This window comes from Orycteropus afer, unplaced genomic scaffold (genome assembly GCF_000298275.1).
Source record: "Orycteropus afer afer isolate SDZICR_OR568_19922 unplaced genomic scaffold, OryAfe1.0 scaffold00204, whole genome shotgun sequence".
NCBI lineage: Eukaryota > Metazoa > Chordata > Mammalia > Tubulidentata > Orycteropodidae > Orycteropus > Orycteropus afer.
The window spans coordinates 6,194,599-6,212,107 of NW_006921791.1; the positions used below are offsets into that span (position 1 = coordinate 6,194,599).

The 17,509-nt window shown below is 38.3% G+C and overlaps 1 protein-coding gene across 1 annotated transcript in view; it reads left to right on the top strand.

Annotated features, from left to right (window-relative positions):
* The window catches only part of TRAPPC12 (trafficking protein particle complex subunit 12), a 226,615-nt gene that overhangs the window by 53,510 nt on the left and 155,596 nt on the right, over nt 1-17,509 (top strand). Inside the window, exon 3 of the mRNA XM_007948126.1 lies at nt 15,989-16,102. Coding sequence (XP_007946317.1) covers nt 15,989-16,102 — 114 coding nt within the window. The remainder of the gene's footprint in view (nt 1-15,988; nt 16,103-17,509) is intronic.

Genomic DNA, 17,509 nt, shown 5'->3' on the forward strand with positions numbered 1-17,509 from the left:
TTTTTTTAATATATATATCATAGTTCACAATTGGCTTTCTTTTTTTTCTTCATACTTTACTATTTTCTAGTTTCTACCATGTGGAGAAGGATTCAGGTGGTATGTATAGGTGTTACTGGGAAAAAAAAAAAAAAAACTGGCATTGAGTCAGTTCTGACTCATAGCAAACAGAACAGAATAGAACTGCCCCATAGGGTTTCCAGGGCTGTAAATCTTTACAGAAGTGCATTGCTTCATCTTTGTTTCACAGAGCAGCTGGTAGATTCGGACAGCATAAGTGTTGTTGTTAAATGCTATCAAGTCAGCTCCAACTCATAGTGACCCTGTGTACAACAGAACTAAACATTGCCTGGTCCTGCACCAGCCTCACAATCCTGGCTATACCTGAGCCCATCATTGCAGCCACTGTGTCAGTCCATCTCATTTAAGGCCTTCCCCTTTTTTGTTGATCCTGCACTTTACCAAGCATGATATCCTTCTCCAGGGAGTGGTCCTTTCTGACAACATGACCAAACAAGGTGAGATAAAGTCTGGCCGTTCTTGCTTCCAAGGAGCACTCAGCTATACTTCTTCCAGGACAGATCTGTTAGTTCTTCTGGCAGTCCATGGTACTTTCAGTATTCTTCGCCAACACTGCAACTCAAAAGTATCAACTCTTCTTTGGTCTTCTTTATTCATTGTCCAGCTTTCACATGCATATTAAAAATACCATGGCTTAGGTCAGGCTCACTTTAGTGTTCAGAGACATCTTTGCTCTTCAGCACTTTAAGGAGGTCTTTAGCAGTAGAGTTGCACCACTCATCTGTCGGTTTGTCGTGTTGTGGTTTGTGTGTTGCTGTGAGGCTGGAGGCTATGCCACAGGTATTTCAAATACCAGCAGGATCACCCATGCTGGGCAGGTTTCAGTGGAGCTTCCAGACTAAGATTCGGAAGACGGAAAGGGCCATCTACTTCTCAAAGAATTGGCCAGTGAAAACCTTATGAATAACAGTGAAACACTGTCTGATACACTGCTGGAAAGCATAGGTGTTAGGTAACATTATTTAAAACATCATGTATGACAGTAATGTATGTAAAAGTATCAATACATATTATATTTTCTCTATTCTCATCACCCTAACCTGCTGCTTCTCCTATATTCCCTTTATTAGCTAATGATAGCACCCTAATTTACCCTAATCAGAAATCTGGAAATACTGAAAATTTGCGAGGATAGTGTAGGATCAGGTAGTGTTTTGTTCTATTGTACGTAGGGTTGCTATGAGTCAAAATCAATTTGATAGCACCTAACACCAACAATAAATATTTTATATAAATGTTCTGCCTCTTCTAATGTACCTCCTTCACTCCAGTGCTAAATCAGTCACTTGTTACTTAATGCCTGTTTCACTAGTCTTCTAGTTCAGAGGTCTTCAAACTTATTTGTGCACGTAGCCTCACCTCACGCATTTTTAAATCATCTATAATGTTTCATTATAAATTTAAATAATTGCAAAGGATGTAATTAATTTCTAACATATTGTATGTTGCATATGTGCTTTAAATATATTTTCATCAAAACCTAGGACTACAAATTAAGCTCATTCAATTTTGGGGAGATGCCTGCCATGTGACCTACTTGGCAGTCAGTACTAATTGCAAAACCAATCAGTCAATCAGGCATATTTTATCTTAGGAGAAGTCTCACTTCATTTTTAATCCAAATAAACATGTCAGTATGATCTGGCAACAGTCACTCCACTTTTAAATTTTATTCCTTAGAATTCTTTCTTTTACACATTATCACAGTGATCCTTTCATCCCTTCCTCCTGCCTGAAACCCTGAACCCTGCCTACCATTCTAGCCTCACCCCTGCCACTTCTCCACATCCTCTCCAGACTCCAGTCACATCCATCTTTCAACTCCTTGAAAGCACTCTGCTCACTTAACATTTCTTTTCCTTATTCTACAAACTTAAACGACTAACAGTGTGTCTTCACAGGGCTTTTTGCTTTTATTTCTTTGCCTTTTCATTTGTTTGCCTGTTTTGAATCCTTTTTGGGATGCCTTTCTCCCTTCCTTGTCTAGCTGAAATTTTACTCATTTTGCAAGACTCCCCACTTCTGCTTCACCAGTCTGAGTTAGTTTCTCCCACAGTTGCTAAGTATCTAGTTGTGTGTGTGAATCTGTCCTAATATTCTTACATAATTATTCATTTATATCTCTGTCTCTCATACCAAATTTGTCTTTGTATTCCTGTGACCTAGCATATGGAGCTCTAGTTGTGTAGTACCTAAGGCATTTGACTGCTAACCAGAAGGCTGGCAATTCAAACCCACCAGCTACTCCTCGGAAGGAAGATTGGGCAATCTTCTCCCGTAGAGATACTTACTGCCTTGGAAACCCAAGGAGGGGTCACTGTGAGTCGGGACCTACTCGACGCCATGAGTTTTTTTAGTTTTTTTTATAATTATTCATTTCTGTCTCTGTCTCTCATACCAAATTTGTCTTTGTATTCTTGTCATCTAGCATATGGCATACTTTCTAATAGGTGTTCTGTAACTGATTGTTGAGAAAGAGCTAAGACAGCTTTAGCAGTCAAGCTTATTGAATAAATTACCTATACTTACCTTGTCTTACCATCCACTCACATCCTAATTCTCACAAATTCCTTTTCTCCAAAGTAGCCAGTAACTTGACATTCAGGTATTTGTCAGCTATCATGCATTCTCTTTTATTTCATATTGTTAGTAATCCTATCCTTGCAATTTGAGTTGTACACACATGATAGAGGCCTACTTTTCTTTTCTTTAGAACATATCAACATTCCTTCCCTCTCCTTTCACTGTTTCCTCTTTTCTCAATGGGCGTAACTCAAGGTTTATGCTCACTTTGGGTCCTTTCTCTCCTTAGGAGAGTCTGGCTCTCATTGGGTTAGCTCTACCCTATATGTTTTCCATATGTACTCATTCTGCTGTGCATAGAGTCATTGTGAGTCAGAGATGAGTCAATGACACCTGATGACAACAACATATGTATTCTACTTCCAAATCCACTTCTCCATGTTGTCTTCTCTCCTGACCTTCCATCTTTCACTGCACATGTTTACTAGATACTTCTATTTGAATATTCCACTATTTTCCATGGTTTTATAAAACCTAACTGAACTTTCTGCTGGCATTACTGTATCCAACTTACCTTATATCAGTAGTAACTGATTTGCCAGTCATCCATACTTCAAAATTTCTTATTATTTTTTTTTTTAATTTCTTCATCTCTTTCATCTCTTGACTAGTAACCGAATCCTGTTGAGTTTGTTTTTAGTCTGTCTTTATCTTTCCTTCCTTCATTGGTCATATATATATATATACCCACCACTGCCAGCCTGGTTAAGGCTCGTATCACTTCATATCTAGACTATTGAAATAGCCTCTAGCTTTTTACTTTCCTGCAGATTTTCCCATTCACTACAGCTTCTATAGGAGCTCTGGTAGCATAGTGGCTAAAGCACTTGACTGCTAACCAGAAGGCTGGCGGTTCAAACCCACCAGCCACTCCTCGGAAGGAAGGTTGGGCAATCCTACTTCCGTAGTGATACTGCCTCGGAAACCCAAGGAGGGGTCGCTATGAGTTGGGGCCAACTCGACGGCACATAACAACAACAACAACAGCTTCTATACTCCCACTAGATCAGTTTTTCAAAATTTTTATTTCTAAACTTATTTCTCTGCTTTGGGGAGCTCTGGTGGCATAGTGCCTAAGGCATGTGACTGTTAACTAGAAGGTTTGTGGTTCAAACCCACCAGCCACTTCCAAGAAGGCAGGTTGGGCTATCTACTTCTGTAGTGATACCGCCTCGGAAACCCAAGGAGGGGTTGCTATGAGTCAGAACCAACTTGGCAGCTGTGAGTTTGGTTTCTTTTTGGTTTTCTCTGCTTACAAATATCTATTCATCCCTTATGGTTAGTAAGTAAAGTCTAATCTTGGAACTTGACATCAGAGGCTTTCCGTGCTTACCATGATCTTGTTGTTTACCATTATATCCCCAGAGCCTACCACAGTACTTGTCACATAATAGACAATTAATAAATATTTGCTGAATGAAATAGACAAGAGAATTCATAATCACCCAGCATTTACTCATCACCTTCTTCATTCTCTGAAATCTCCAAGAACATGGTGTTTGTGTATGTTTCATCATATCAGCATTAAAAAGTAAGTAGTAGTATTGCCATTAAGGTCCCTGGGTGATGCAAACCATTTCCTTTTGACTATGAACCTGAAGATTCAAACCCATCCAGGACCACCACAGGAAAAAAGCCTGGTAATCTGATTCCAAAAAGATTACAGCCAAGAAAGCCCTATAGAGCAGTTCTACTCTGTAACACAAGGGGTTGCCTTAAGTTGGAATGGACTCCAATGGCAATGAATTGAGTTATTATGACCATTTTTGTGTGTCCCTATGAGTAACATATATTAAAATAATTCCCCCAGAGAAGAGAGTAAAGAAGATAATGAATAAATGGATGAATCTTAATTCTTTCATCCACACAAGAACTGTCTTCTTCAATTTTGTAAGTCACTGTCTCCCATGGTCACACTTAGGCCTTCTGATCACCCATGCCACTCCAGCTCCAAAATCATTAATGCATACCACTCTCTTATTACAACATTCTTTCTTCCCAGCTAGCATGTTTAACTACTACCACAAATGTTATTCTTCTATATTAATAGAAATTCTAGCCTATTAGTCCTTCTGTATATCACTACTTCATTTCTTCACTTCTTTCTTACCCAACTTGTTTTCTGTGGTCCACATTTCAAAAATCCTCTAATCAAAACCTCAAACATCACTGCTCCTTCATTTTTTTCATTGCATATATCTCAGGAAGCCCCAGTGCTTAATGAATCAAGTCTACTACATCCTCTGTGCCTATACCTCGGCAGCTGAGTCATGCTGGAGGAAGTACCACAACTAAGCATACATAAATGTATTCTCATCAACTTCAAATGGGCCTTCAACATTCCTTGGTTATCCTATTAGGTTTCCCAGGCATCTCCTAATACTTTTAAAACTATTTCAACTGCTTTCACACATCAAACCCTACATTTAATTCTCATTCTTAAAGATGAATGACCTTCTTCCTAACGTTAGAGCCATCAAACAGAAGCACCTTCACAACTCGAAGAATGTAATCAATATCACTGAATTATACATGTGAAAACTGTTGAATTTATGTCTGTTCTGTTGTGTATATATTCTCAACAACAAAATAAATAAAATTTTAAACAAGAAACAAGCAAAAACTTAGTCTCTCAACCTCCACTACTGCCTTATCTGTGGCCTCCTCTTGATAGCCAAAACTTCTGAGATTTACTTACCTCACTGCTTCATTTTCCATGTATTTTATTACAGTCTGACTTCCACTTCCATCTCTACACTTAACCTTCTCTCAGTAAAGCCACTACTTACTTTCATCTCAACGAACCTTATAGACATTTTTAGTTGTTTATCACAACCTCCCACCATTTGTCTGTCACTTTGTCATACTGTGGTGGCTTGTGTGTTGCTGTGATGCTAGAAGCTATGCCACAGGTATTTAAAATACTAGCAGGTTCATCCAGGGTGGACAGGTTTCAGTGAGCCTTATAGACTAAAGGAAGAGGTAGTCCACTTCTGAAAAAATTAGCCACTGAAAATCTGATAAAAAGCACTGAAACATTGTCTGATATAGTGCTGGAAACTGAACCCCTCTAGTTGGAAGCCAGTCAAAGTTATGACTAGGGAAGAACAACCTCCTCAAAGAGGGGTGCCCTTAATAACACGGATGGAGTAAAGCTTTTGGGACCTTCCTTTGCTGATGTGGCACAATTCAAAATGAGAAGAAAGAGCTACGAACATCCATTAAGAACTAGAACATAGAATATACAAAAGTATGTATCTAGGAAAATTGGAAGTTATCAAAAATGAAATGGAATGCATGAATTTCAATATCTTAGGCATTAGTGAGCTGAAATAGACTGGTATTGGCCATTTTGAATCAGACAGTCACATTGTTGCTATGCTAGAAATGACAAATTGAAGAGGAATGGTGTCACATTCATCATAAAAAAGATTTCAAGATCCTGAAGTACAGTGCTGTCAGTGATAGGATAATATCCATGCACCTACAAAGAAGACCCCATAAAACTATTATTCAGATTTGTGCACCAACCGCTAAAGCCAAAGATGAAGAAATTGAAGATTTGTATCAATTTCTGCAGTATGAAATTGACCAAACATTCAAACAAGATGCATTCATAATTATTGATGATTGAAATGAGAAAGTTGAAAACAAAGAAGCAGCATCAGTAATTAGAAAATACAGCTTTGGTGATAGAAATAACACCAGCGATCACATGATAGAATTTTGCATGACCAATGACTTAGTCACTGAAAATACCTTTTTTTCAACAACATAAATGGCAACTATACATGTGGACTTTGCCAGATGGAATGCACAGGAATCAAATTGACTACACCTGTGAAAACAGACAATGGAAAAACTCATTGTCATCAGTCCGAATAAGGCCAGCGGCTGACTGTGGAACAGACCACCAATTTCTCTTATGAAAGGTTAAGTTGAAGCTGAAGAAAAATCCGTAAGAGCCAAAATATGACCTTGAGTCTATCTCACCTGGATTTAGAGATAATCTGAAGAATAGTTTGATACATTAAGCATCAGTGACCGAGGACCAGATAAGGTGTTGGGGTGACATCCAGGGCATCATACATGAAGAAAGCAAAAGGTCATTAGAAAGATAGGAAAGAAAGAAAATACCAAAATGAATATCAGAAGGGACGCTGAACCTTGCTTTTGAATGGAGAGTAGCTAAAGCAAATGGAAGAAATGATGAAGTAAAAGATCTGAACAGAAAATTTCAAAAGGTGGTTGGCTCAAGAAGGCAAAGTAAAGTATTATAACGAAATGTTCAAAGACTTGGAGTTAGAAAACCAAAAGGGAAAAACACACTCAGCATTTCTCAAGCTGAAAGAACTGAAGAAAAAATTCAAGCCTCGAGTTGCAATATTGATGGATTCTCTGGGCAAAATTTCAACAATGCATGAAGAATCAAAAGAAAATGGAAGGAATAAAGAGTCACTATACCAAAAATAATTGGCTAATGTTCAGCCATTTCAGAAGGTGGCATATGATCAATTACCAATGGTATTAAAGGAAGAAGTCCAAGCTACATGGAAGGAATTAGCAGAAAATAAGGCTCCAGGAATTGACTTCATACCCATTGAGATGTCTCAGCAAACAAATGCTATGCTGGAAGTGCTCACTCATTTATGCCAAGAAATTTGGAAGCCAGCTACTTGGTCAGTGGACTGGAAAAGATCTATTTTTATGCCCATTCTAAAGGTGATCCTACAGAATGTGGAATTTATTGAACAGTATCATTAATATCACATACAAGTAAAATTTTGCTGACAATAATTCAAAAACTGTTGCAGCAGTACATCAACAGGGAACTGCCAGAAATTCAAGCTGGATTCAGAAGAGGACTTAAAATGAGGGATATCATTGCTGATGTCAGATGGACCTTGGCTGAAAGCAAAGAGTACCAGAAAAATGTTTACCTGTGTTTTATGGACTATGCCAAGACATTTGACAGTGTGAATCATAACAAATTGTGAATAACATTGGGAAGAATGGGAATTCCAAAACATATAATTGTGCTCATGAAAACCTGTACATAGACCAAGAGGCAGTCACTCAGACAAAAGAAGGGAATTGTGTGTGGTTTAAAATCAGGAAAGGTGTACTTCAGGGCTGTTTCCTTTCACCATACATATTCAAACCATATACAGAGCAAATAATCTGAAAATCTGGACACTATGAAGAAGAATGTGGCATCAAGATTAGAAGGCTCATTATTCAATATGCAGATGACACAGCCTTGGAAAGTGAAGATGACTTGAATATACCACAAATGGGAGGGCTTGAAGAAACAGGAGTTTATTGTCTTATACTTTGGAGGCTTTAAGTCCGAGTTCAAAGTGCCAGACTTTAGGGGCTGGGTGAAAGCCCCTCAATGTTGGGTTTCAGCTCTGCCTCCTGCTCCTGGCCCACTGAAGCTGGGGGCTTCTCTTTACTCAGCTGCTGGCTGCTGAGGCTAACAAGCCCAAGGTTGACAAGTAATAAGGCACAATCTGGATATTACCAAACCACACAGCAGGCCATTAATTTAAGTCCATTAAAAGTTCCCAGATCAGCAGAGCATGGCAGGCTGCTGAACAATGACTCAACTACATGCAGGGTTGAAGCATGCCATAAGCTGGAGACCATTCCCAAAGCTGTTTCTTATATACAGGAACCAGACCACATACTCAAAGCAGCTACTCAGCTGCTCCAATAGATTCCACCATGAAGTTAATTACCAATCTCACCATAGGGAATAACTACATTCAGCTGCCCAGCCACACAACCAGGCCAACAGCCAAGTTGACACACAAACTTAACCACCACACTTACTGATGAAAATCATACAGTCTTCAGTATGGATACATCTCAACATGAAGAAAACAGACTTGCACACTACTAGACCAATAACAACATCATGATAAATGAAGAAGAGATTGAAGTTGTCAGGAATTTCATTTTACTTGGATCAACAATCAGCAGCCATTGAAGCAGCAGCTGTGAAATCAAACAATTTACCACACTGGTACCAAATGGGTACATGAAATGAGCACACATGGGGAGACTGAAGCAGTACATAAATGGTGTGAATTGAGAAATATCCCTTTGTATCCTCTGAGGCACAAAATGCTAATAAGGACTGCTCTGTTGGCCAATAAGAAAGAGAGAGGTTACAGATGGCTAAGGGGCAGATTCTCTGAGGGGAAGGCCCAGCATATGCATGGTGAATTGATTATATTGGATCAACAATGCCCTTGTCACCAGGGAGCTACAAATGGCAGGACCCATGGGAAAACAGACTACCTGCTTGTGGATATGGTGGGTGCCTCCCTGCATTCCCCTAGTAGCTTGTTGTATGAAACATTTTCATTTTATTATGGAACAAAATTGGGCATGGCCTTCCTTATTAGAGGTTTTCTCTGACATCACCCAAGACATTATGGGTATTTCAGGTCTTGTGATGATTTTATGTCCTTTTGTTATTAAGACAGTCTCAATTAATGTCCAATAGCAAGTGAGTAATTGCCTTTCAAATGGCATATATCATGCTGCAGCATATGGAAATTTCTTGGTCCAGAATCCCAATGGTCTCAGTGAGGCAGCATTCTCAGGTTTCTGCCATAAGCTCCAGTCTGCATAAGCACATATGGCAGGCATCTCCAAAATCATGTCCACATGTAGATCATCAGGACATAAAGGCAAGGAGAGTAAACCTGCTTTCTATAATTCAGACACAGCTTGGTGTTACTTAGGCCTCCATGTAAACACAGTTTTCTTCCAAGTAGTTTTATGGATGGGAGCCAGCAGTATTCCCAGATGTATAATATGTTTTCCAAAATCCAAATATGCCAACCAAACATTGGGCCTCCTGCTTAGTCATAGGGGTAGGTAGTGACAGCAATTTATTCTTGGTTGTCTGAAGAATGTCAAGTGGCTTCTGCCTGAGTTGTTCCCCAAAATTTTTCCATCTTGTTAGCTCTGACTCACAGTGATCCTGTGTACGACAGAACAAAACACTGCCCAGTTGTGAGCCATCTTGACAATCCTTGCTATAGTTAAGCCCCATATTAGAAAAGAGTCAGCCGCAGTTTCCTTTCCCACAGGAAGGATCCCAATTTACTTTCAGTGTGTTGCCACATGATCACCTGAATGAATTCACTGGCTTACTGTCATAATTTGGTTAGAAGAGTTTTGGACTTGTGTGGATCTCAAGTGTAGTGATACATTATATTGATGATATTGTGTTGATATCAAACACTGAATAACAGGCTAGGGCAGACTTGAAAACTGGTGGCCCATATGACCAACATAGGCTAGTTAATAAATCAAGCAAAAAGCCATGGCCTTGACAAAATGGAATCTAGAGCAAGAGAGAACTTTGCCAAAGAATTCATATATATTGGATGCAGACTATAACCTCAAGGATACTAAGGGGGATGACTTGAGTCATATCCTCTAGTAAAGCAGTGACTTGAGATACATTCCACCCTAATCCTGTCTTATTAACATAAAACATAATGTACTCCAAAATGGGGCACAGGCATAGAGGCTAGGATTTACAATAAATCATAAAATGGTCGACTGTAGCTAGAAGGGCTGTATTAAGTCATTCACTGCACCACGTTCCCAAATTTATATCTCAGGCCTTCTAAACATCAGACCTATTTATCCAGGGCTTTATTTTTCTTCTCTTGAATGTCTTAAAAGTCCCTCAAATTCAACATTGTCTAGAATCAAACTTCCTGAAATCTGTCCCTTTTCCATTATTGCCTTTCTCAGGGAATGGCACCACCATCCGTATACAGGTAGTCCTTGGATTGCAAACAAGTTCCATTGCTAAGTTTGTCTTTAAGTCTAATTTGTACATAAGTAGGAACAGGCAGATACAGTTCCTATCTAACATCATTGAGTCAAATGTCTGTTTCTGTTTTTGTTAGGTGCTGTCAAGTTAGTTTTAACACATAGCAACTTTATGTACAACAGAACAAAACACTGCCCAGCCCTGTACAATCCTCACAATTGTTATATTTGAGCCCATTGTTGCAGCCACTGTGTCAATCCATCTTATGAAGGTCTTCCTTTTTTTGTTATCTGCATTGCCAAGCCTGTCTTCTCCAGGGACTGGCCTTTCCTGATAATATATCCAAAGTACAAGAGGCAAGGTCTCACTATCCTCACTTCTGAGGAGCATTCCAGCTGTACTTCCTCCAAGACAGATTTGTTCTTTCTTCTAGCAATCCATAATATATTCAGTATTCTTTACCAGCACCACAGTTCACATGCATCAATTTTTCTGCAGTCTTCTTATTCCTTGTCCAGCACTCACATGTATATGAGGCTACTGAAATACCATGGCTTGGGTCAGGTGCACCTTAGTCTTCAAAATGACATCTTTGCTCTTTAATGCATTGAAGAGATCTTTCACAGAAGATTTGCCCAATGCAATACATCATCTCTTTTATTGACTGCTTCTGCCATGGGGATTGTGGATCCAAGTAAAATGAAATCCTTGACTTCAGTCTTTTCTATTTATCATGATGTTGCCTAGAGGTCCAGTTGTGAGGATTTTTGTTTTCTTTGTGTTGATGTGTAGTCTATACTGGAGGCTGTCTTCTATGGTCTTTATTATTAAGTGTTTTAAGTCTTACTTCACTTTGAACAAGCAAGGTTGTGTCATGTGCATATCGTAGGTTGTTTTTCCTTTTGCATTCTTTAGCAGACTGAAACATTTATAAAATTCAACACAAATTAATAATTAATTATGAGAAAAATGAAACAAATATACCAAATACAAGTCTTCTTAGATTCAATAGACATAAAATATTCTGCCAGATGTCTATACAAGTATCTCAGTTTCTATACTTTTGTCATCATGAACTGGTAACAGACCATTTGAGGACTGTCATTAGTCCACGGACACCTTTAAATTAGCAGTGGCCTAGACCAAGTGTTGGCAGTCTTTTTCAGTGAAGGATTAGATAGTGAATATTTAGGCTTTACAAGCTGTATACTCTCTGTCAAAATCTGCCATAACTACTCAGCACTGTTGCAGTACAAAAAGCAGCCATAGACAGTATGTAAATAAATGAGTAAAGCTGTTTTCCATTAAAAGTTCATGTAGGAAAACAGACAGTGGACCAGATATGGCCCATAGGCCATTCACAGGTTGCCATCCCCCAGCCTAAACTAATTGAATATACTTTTAGCTGGTTTACTTAAATCTATGCTGTGCCCCTCCTAAATTCATTCTTCATTATTGTAAGTACAGTGATACTTTCAAAATGTAATCATGAGCATGTCACTCTGTTTCCTGTTCCTTTTAGAACATTTACAAAGACCTTTATGGTCCATCTTTTACCAGCTTCACCAGCCTCATGTGACCTTAATTTTCACAGGGTCCATTTTAGCTACACTAGAGCTCTGGTAGCTTAGTTCCTAAGGCACTTGACTGCTAACCAGAAGGCTGGCGGTTCACACCCACCAGCCACTCCTCGGAAGGAAGATGGGGCAGTCTACTTCCGTAGTGATACTGCCTCGGAAACCCAAGGAGGGGTCACTATGAGTCGGATCCGACTCAACGGTACATAACAACAAGTCTTTGTTTATGGAGCTCTGGTGGTGTAGTGTCTAAGGCACTTGATTGCTAACCAGAAGACTGGCAGTTCAAACCCACCAGCCACTCCATGGAAAGAAGACTGGGCAAGCTACTTCCATAAAGATTTACCACCTCAGAAACCCAAAGGGGGTCACTATGAGTCAAAATTGACTCAATGGCAGTGAGTTCGTTTTGTTTTTTTTGTGTGTGTATTTTGGGGGGGAGGTTAGTCTTTGTTTCATGCTCCTTATACTCTCTATACTCCCTTTCATACCAAGGCTTTGCACATGCTCTTTCCTCTTCTAGAAATTCTCCTTCCCCTATTCATTTTGTTAACTTTACTCATCCTTCCAATTTCAGTTTAAGAGTCATTTTCTTAAGGAAGACTTCCCTGACCTCTCTGTTTAGATCAAATGCCATAGGAGGAAAACCTTAAATATTTAACAGCAAATTGGGGAAGAGAGCAGTAATTGCCCCTTGATACAGTATCTGGTTAGATACATATATCAAAAATCACTACCATTGAGTCAGTTCCAATTCATAGCGACCCCACTGGGCTTCCAAGGCTATAAATCTTAATGTAGGCAGACTACCTCATCTTTCTTCCACAGGGTGGCTGGTGGGTTCAAACCACCAACCTTTTGGTTAGTAGCCAAATACCTTAACCGCTTCATCACCAGAGCTTCTTAGAACTTGTTTAAAATTGACAGAATATCTTTCTCACTAACTTTTTTACATTTGCAATTCAAAGAGATTATACATAGCCATTTGTGTTACATAAAGTGAATTTTGCATTGCATTTAGACTAGAGAAAGCATTTGAAGATAGTTTTAATAAATTGTCTTAACTAGTCTCAACGTATATCTAAGCTATCAACCAGGACATGGAAATCCTGTTTTACTTGAAATTGATTTTGTTGTAATTTGGACACCTTGTGAGAGAGTGGCACCTATTTCTCTTCACTGGAACCGTTGATTCTCGGGCTTGTCTAGTTGCTGAGAACCAGTTCATGAAAAATATCAGACTATCAATACATATAGTCCATCATGTGATCTAGGAACAGCTTTAATAGCAGAAATCCTGCCTGGCTACATTATATGTATGACAGTCTCCTCAACAGACACAAATACACAGAAAAAAAAAAAAAAAACTTGCAAATAAACCTATCTCTATTTGTGAATGACATGATCCTATATATAAAAAACCAAAGACACTCAGCAAAAAAAAAAAAAAAAAAAAAAAAAACTGCAAGATATAACTGAAGAAATCGTATTTTAATTGTTTTGTTAATGTTTGCTGCTTATTTGCTGGTGTAATGTAAGCTTGCACTCACAGTCAGGCTTTTGTTGTTGTTGTTATGTGCCATCGAGTCAAACCCGACTCATAGTGACCCCTCCTTGGGTTTCCAAGGCAGTGTCACTACGGAAGTAGGATTGCCCAACCAGTCAGGCTTTAGCAAGTATAATTTTAAGGAAAAACGTATGAGATAAAATATTTAAAAATCAATCCCAAAATGAGATACCACTACACTCCTGTTGTAGTTACATGATGTCAAGTCACTTCCAACTCACAGTGAACTTACGCATCCAAGACACCCTTTAAAAAGTGAATGACTAAACTGTGGAACATTCATACAACGGAGGATTATTCAGTGATAAAAAGAAATGAGCTATCAAGCCACAGGAGTACAAGGAAGATCCTTAAATGCACATTGTTCAGTGCTAATATTCTTTCCTTATATGATATAGCTTCACTAGTGTGCAGATACCCATACACATACACAAAAGGTAGAAAGAAGAGGTCAGAGAAGAAGGGTAATTCCATGAGGAGGTGGCGTTACTCCTTGATGACAGCATTATAAAAAGGAATATAAAATAACAGGCTAAATTTATGTAAGAACAATTTTGGAAATCTTTACCTACATTATTATTTTTTAATATCTGCTTCATAGTGGGCAACATGCTAACTGCTTTTATATATGTTGTTATTTAATCTTCACATCATCCAGGTGAGATTTCCTCAGCTTTGTAAAGTTGCAATAACACTGAGCCGACACAAGGCATGCTCAAGTTATAGCTCTTACCACCAAAAAACTTGGGTCTTGTGACTGCATTTGCCTGCAGGTGTTTCTTCCAAAGTTATAGTACATAAATTAGCTTGTGTTCAGAGGAATCCCAAATAAATGGACTTCAGGATGACTTTAGGGAAAAGTTAAAAATAATTCTTCACTTGTAAGCTCTTCGATAACAGGACCCATATTTTCTGTATCCCCACAGCTTAGGATTCTGTCTGGTGTGTAGAAAGTTCCCAATAAAGACCAGTGTGTAAGTTAGTATATAAAATAGATATGTATCATATGCTAGTTCATATGTTTAAAATGTGATCATATCACTCTCTTGCGTAAAACCCTTCGATGGTTTTCCATTACCCTTAAGATGAGTCCAAAATCTCTCCCATGGCTCTGGAGGCCCTTCCTGCCTTTTCATTCTCACCTGTCACCCCTCTTCCTCTTACTGCCTAGGCTCCAGCCATACTGCATTGATTTTAGTTGCTCAGACACACTCTGTTCCTTGAGGTACCACCAAGCATTCATTCATGCAGTTCTCTTCGCCTTTCATGACCTGGCTTATTTCCCATCATCATCCAGGTCATCATTACGTTAAGGCAGCTTCCCTTAATCACCACTCCCACCTGGGATTAAGTTAGTTAGTATACTATCACAATACCCTATACTTATTCAAGAAGCACTTTGCATGCACACAAAGTCATTTAATTAATTTTTGAAAAAAATATTTAATATCTGTCCTCTTTGCTAGATCATAAGTTTAGTGAGTGCATGAGTGTAACTTTCATTCACCACTATACCCAAAAAGCCTTACACAGTTTCTATCATGCAGGAAATACTTAAAACATGTTTGTTGACTGACTATATAAATAGGTACAGCTAAAGTCTTTGAAAAGAGTGCTATTAATTCTGAGAAAACATATATTGGACATCCACTTTCAGCTTCTTGAAAGAGTTTAAAACATTCTCTGATTATATTTTCCCACTCATTTGCTTCATAGTAAATTATTTATTGCTATTAATAACTATTTATCATTTTATTGTATAAAGACAAAAGTAAACAGAAGTGACTCCAAATTAATGAGCCACTATGTCAATATAAGCTAGCCTTTCCATAGTTCGAGTTATAAGATGAAATCATCTGAAAGCATGCTGTGTGTTGAATGAGTGACCTATAACATGTTGTATTAACAATAGTTCATTGATTTTTTCACACTGATAAAATAGAATTGTTAACCATATAAAATTGATTATTTTATAGTCACATTCATATCTGTACAAATAAGTATGTCCAACACATAGTATAAAATTAAATTATTGATTTTAAATAGACAGAAATCACAAGATAGAAAACCATCATACACATTTCCCAGGAAGGTGGGGAACTTTCCAGTAAGTCTCTTCCTTATATGCTATCAGTTGTTAAATGTTAATGTTTTTATGATTTCTTCATCTTGAACTGTATCTCATGCTTGGCTCTTCTTATTGCCTAATTACACATGCAACATTGACAAATGACATTCTTCTTTGTATCAGCCCGCTGACTGACCTTGTCATTATTACTAATGGCTACATGGAGCTACTTCCAGCAAAGCACACAACTATGTATTTTAGTGGGGATTTTTTGTTGTTGTTGTTACTTATTTCATTGTGTCTTACAGAACAGCAAAAATTGGAGGGCAGCAGTTGACCTATGTGGACGCCTTCTCACTGCCCATGGTCAAGGCTATGGCAAGAGTGGGCTGCCTACCAGTCATACAACTGATTCATTGCAGGTAGAACACCTTCTGATCACTATCTTTTTATTTGGATTGTTATAGTTTTGGGAGATGGAAGGGAATGTGGCCTTTCATGCCTGAAAGAATAATTTTAGAACAAAAAGTGGATTTTCGTATCCTGAATTTAATCTCAGTATGACATTGCTCTAGTTCATACTTTCCTAATTATGCTATACATATTATACTGATACGAATCAGAATTCTCACATACAGTAAATGCTGTACACCCTAAAGCTTCATTCACAGAGTGCTCATTATTTGGTGTACTTAGTAAAGATCAAACATGGGTTATGGTTGGCAGGTAGGTTGACAATTGCTGCTAGATAGTGAAGAATTCTGAGATGTGTCATTGCCTAGCAAAAAAGAGTGACATGATCAGTTAATTATGTCTGCCACAGGGGAGTAATGGTACTTATACCTTGTGTTTGCTGTCCTTGGTGTATCAGGGCTTTGAACCAGTTGAATCCACTTCAATCCCTGGCTAAGAATTTGCATTCCCTCCCTAAACACACTGAAACAGAAACTACATTTTTGTAAGATTCCAGGAGATTCTTAGAGATCTTGTTAAAATGTAGATTCTGATTCAGTAACTCTTGGATGGAAAGGCAAATTCTCATCAGGGATTCAAACCAGAATGAACCAGTTCAAAGCCCTGGATGTAATAGAATCACTTGCTCTTCAATTTCAAGAAGAAAAAAAAGTGCACAAAAGAGAGTTATGGAAGAAAGGAAACTCTTCTGAGAAGAACAGCCGAAAAAGTCTAAATGATTACCTGAAATAAGTAAATCATCAGGTCTCCCCAAAGTTAGTCCTCTCAAAAGCTCTTCACTGTTTTGGAGGAAATGGTGATTTGCTTCATTGTGTTCAGAGGAATTTACTTATTTCAGTCAATCTCCTTTTTCTTTACTCTCTCTTCCCACCAAGAATTGACAATGAAGATAAGAAAAGGCACTGCTAACTTTAGGAGTGCTTCCTTCTTCCTCACCTTTCTATCCATTGGTTTGCTAAGTCATAAGTCGTTATTCTTCCATATCTCTGAAATCTTTTACTACTCCCAATTTCAGGCCCTCATGGAAATATTGCTTTAACCTACCACGTGAACTTATTTCAAGTTTCTTTATTCACATTCATTCCATAAGTGTTCACCAAAGTAATTTACCTAGAGCAGTTTTGATCATTTCACTTTCCTGCTATTCCTGAACTATTGATAGCCTTCAGTGAACCACCAAATTCAATTTAAGCTTCTCATCTTACATACAAAACCCTCTACAACATGATCATAAACATCAAGCTATAATGAAAAAGATGTTAGGCTCAGTTTGATTCCCATCATTTAATGATATTACTAATGATGTGACCTTGAGCAATCACTTCCTTTTGGGCCTCTTTTTTTTTTTTTTTTTT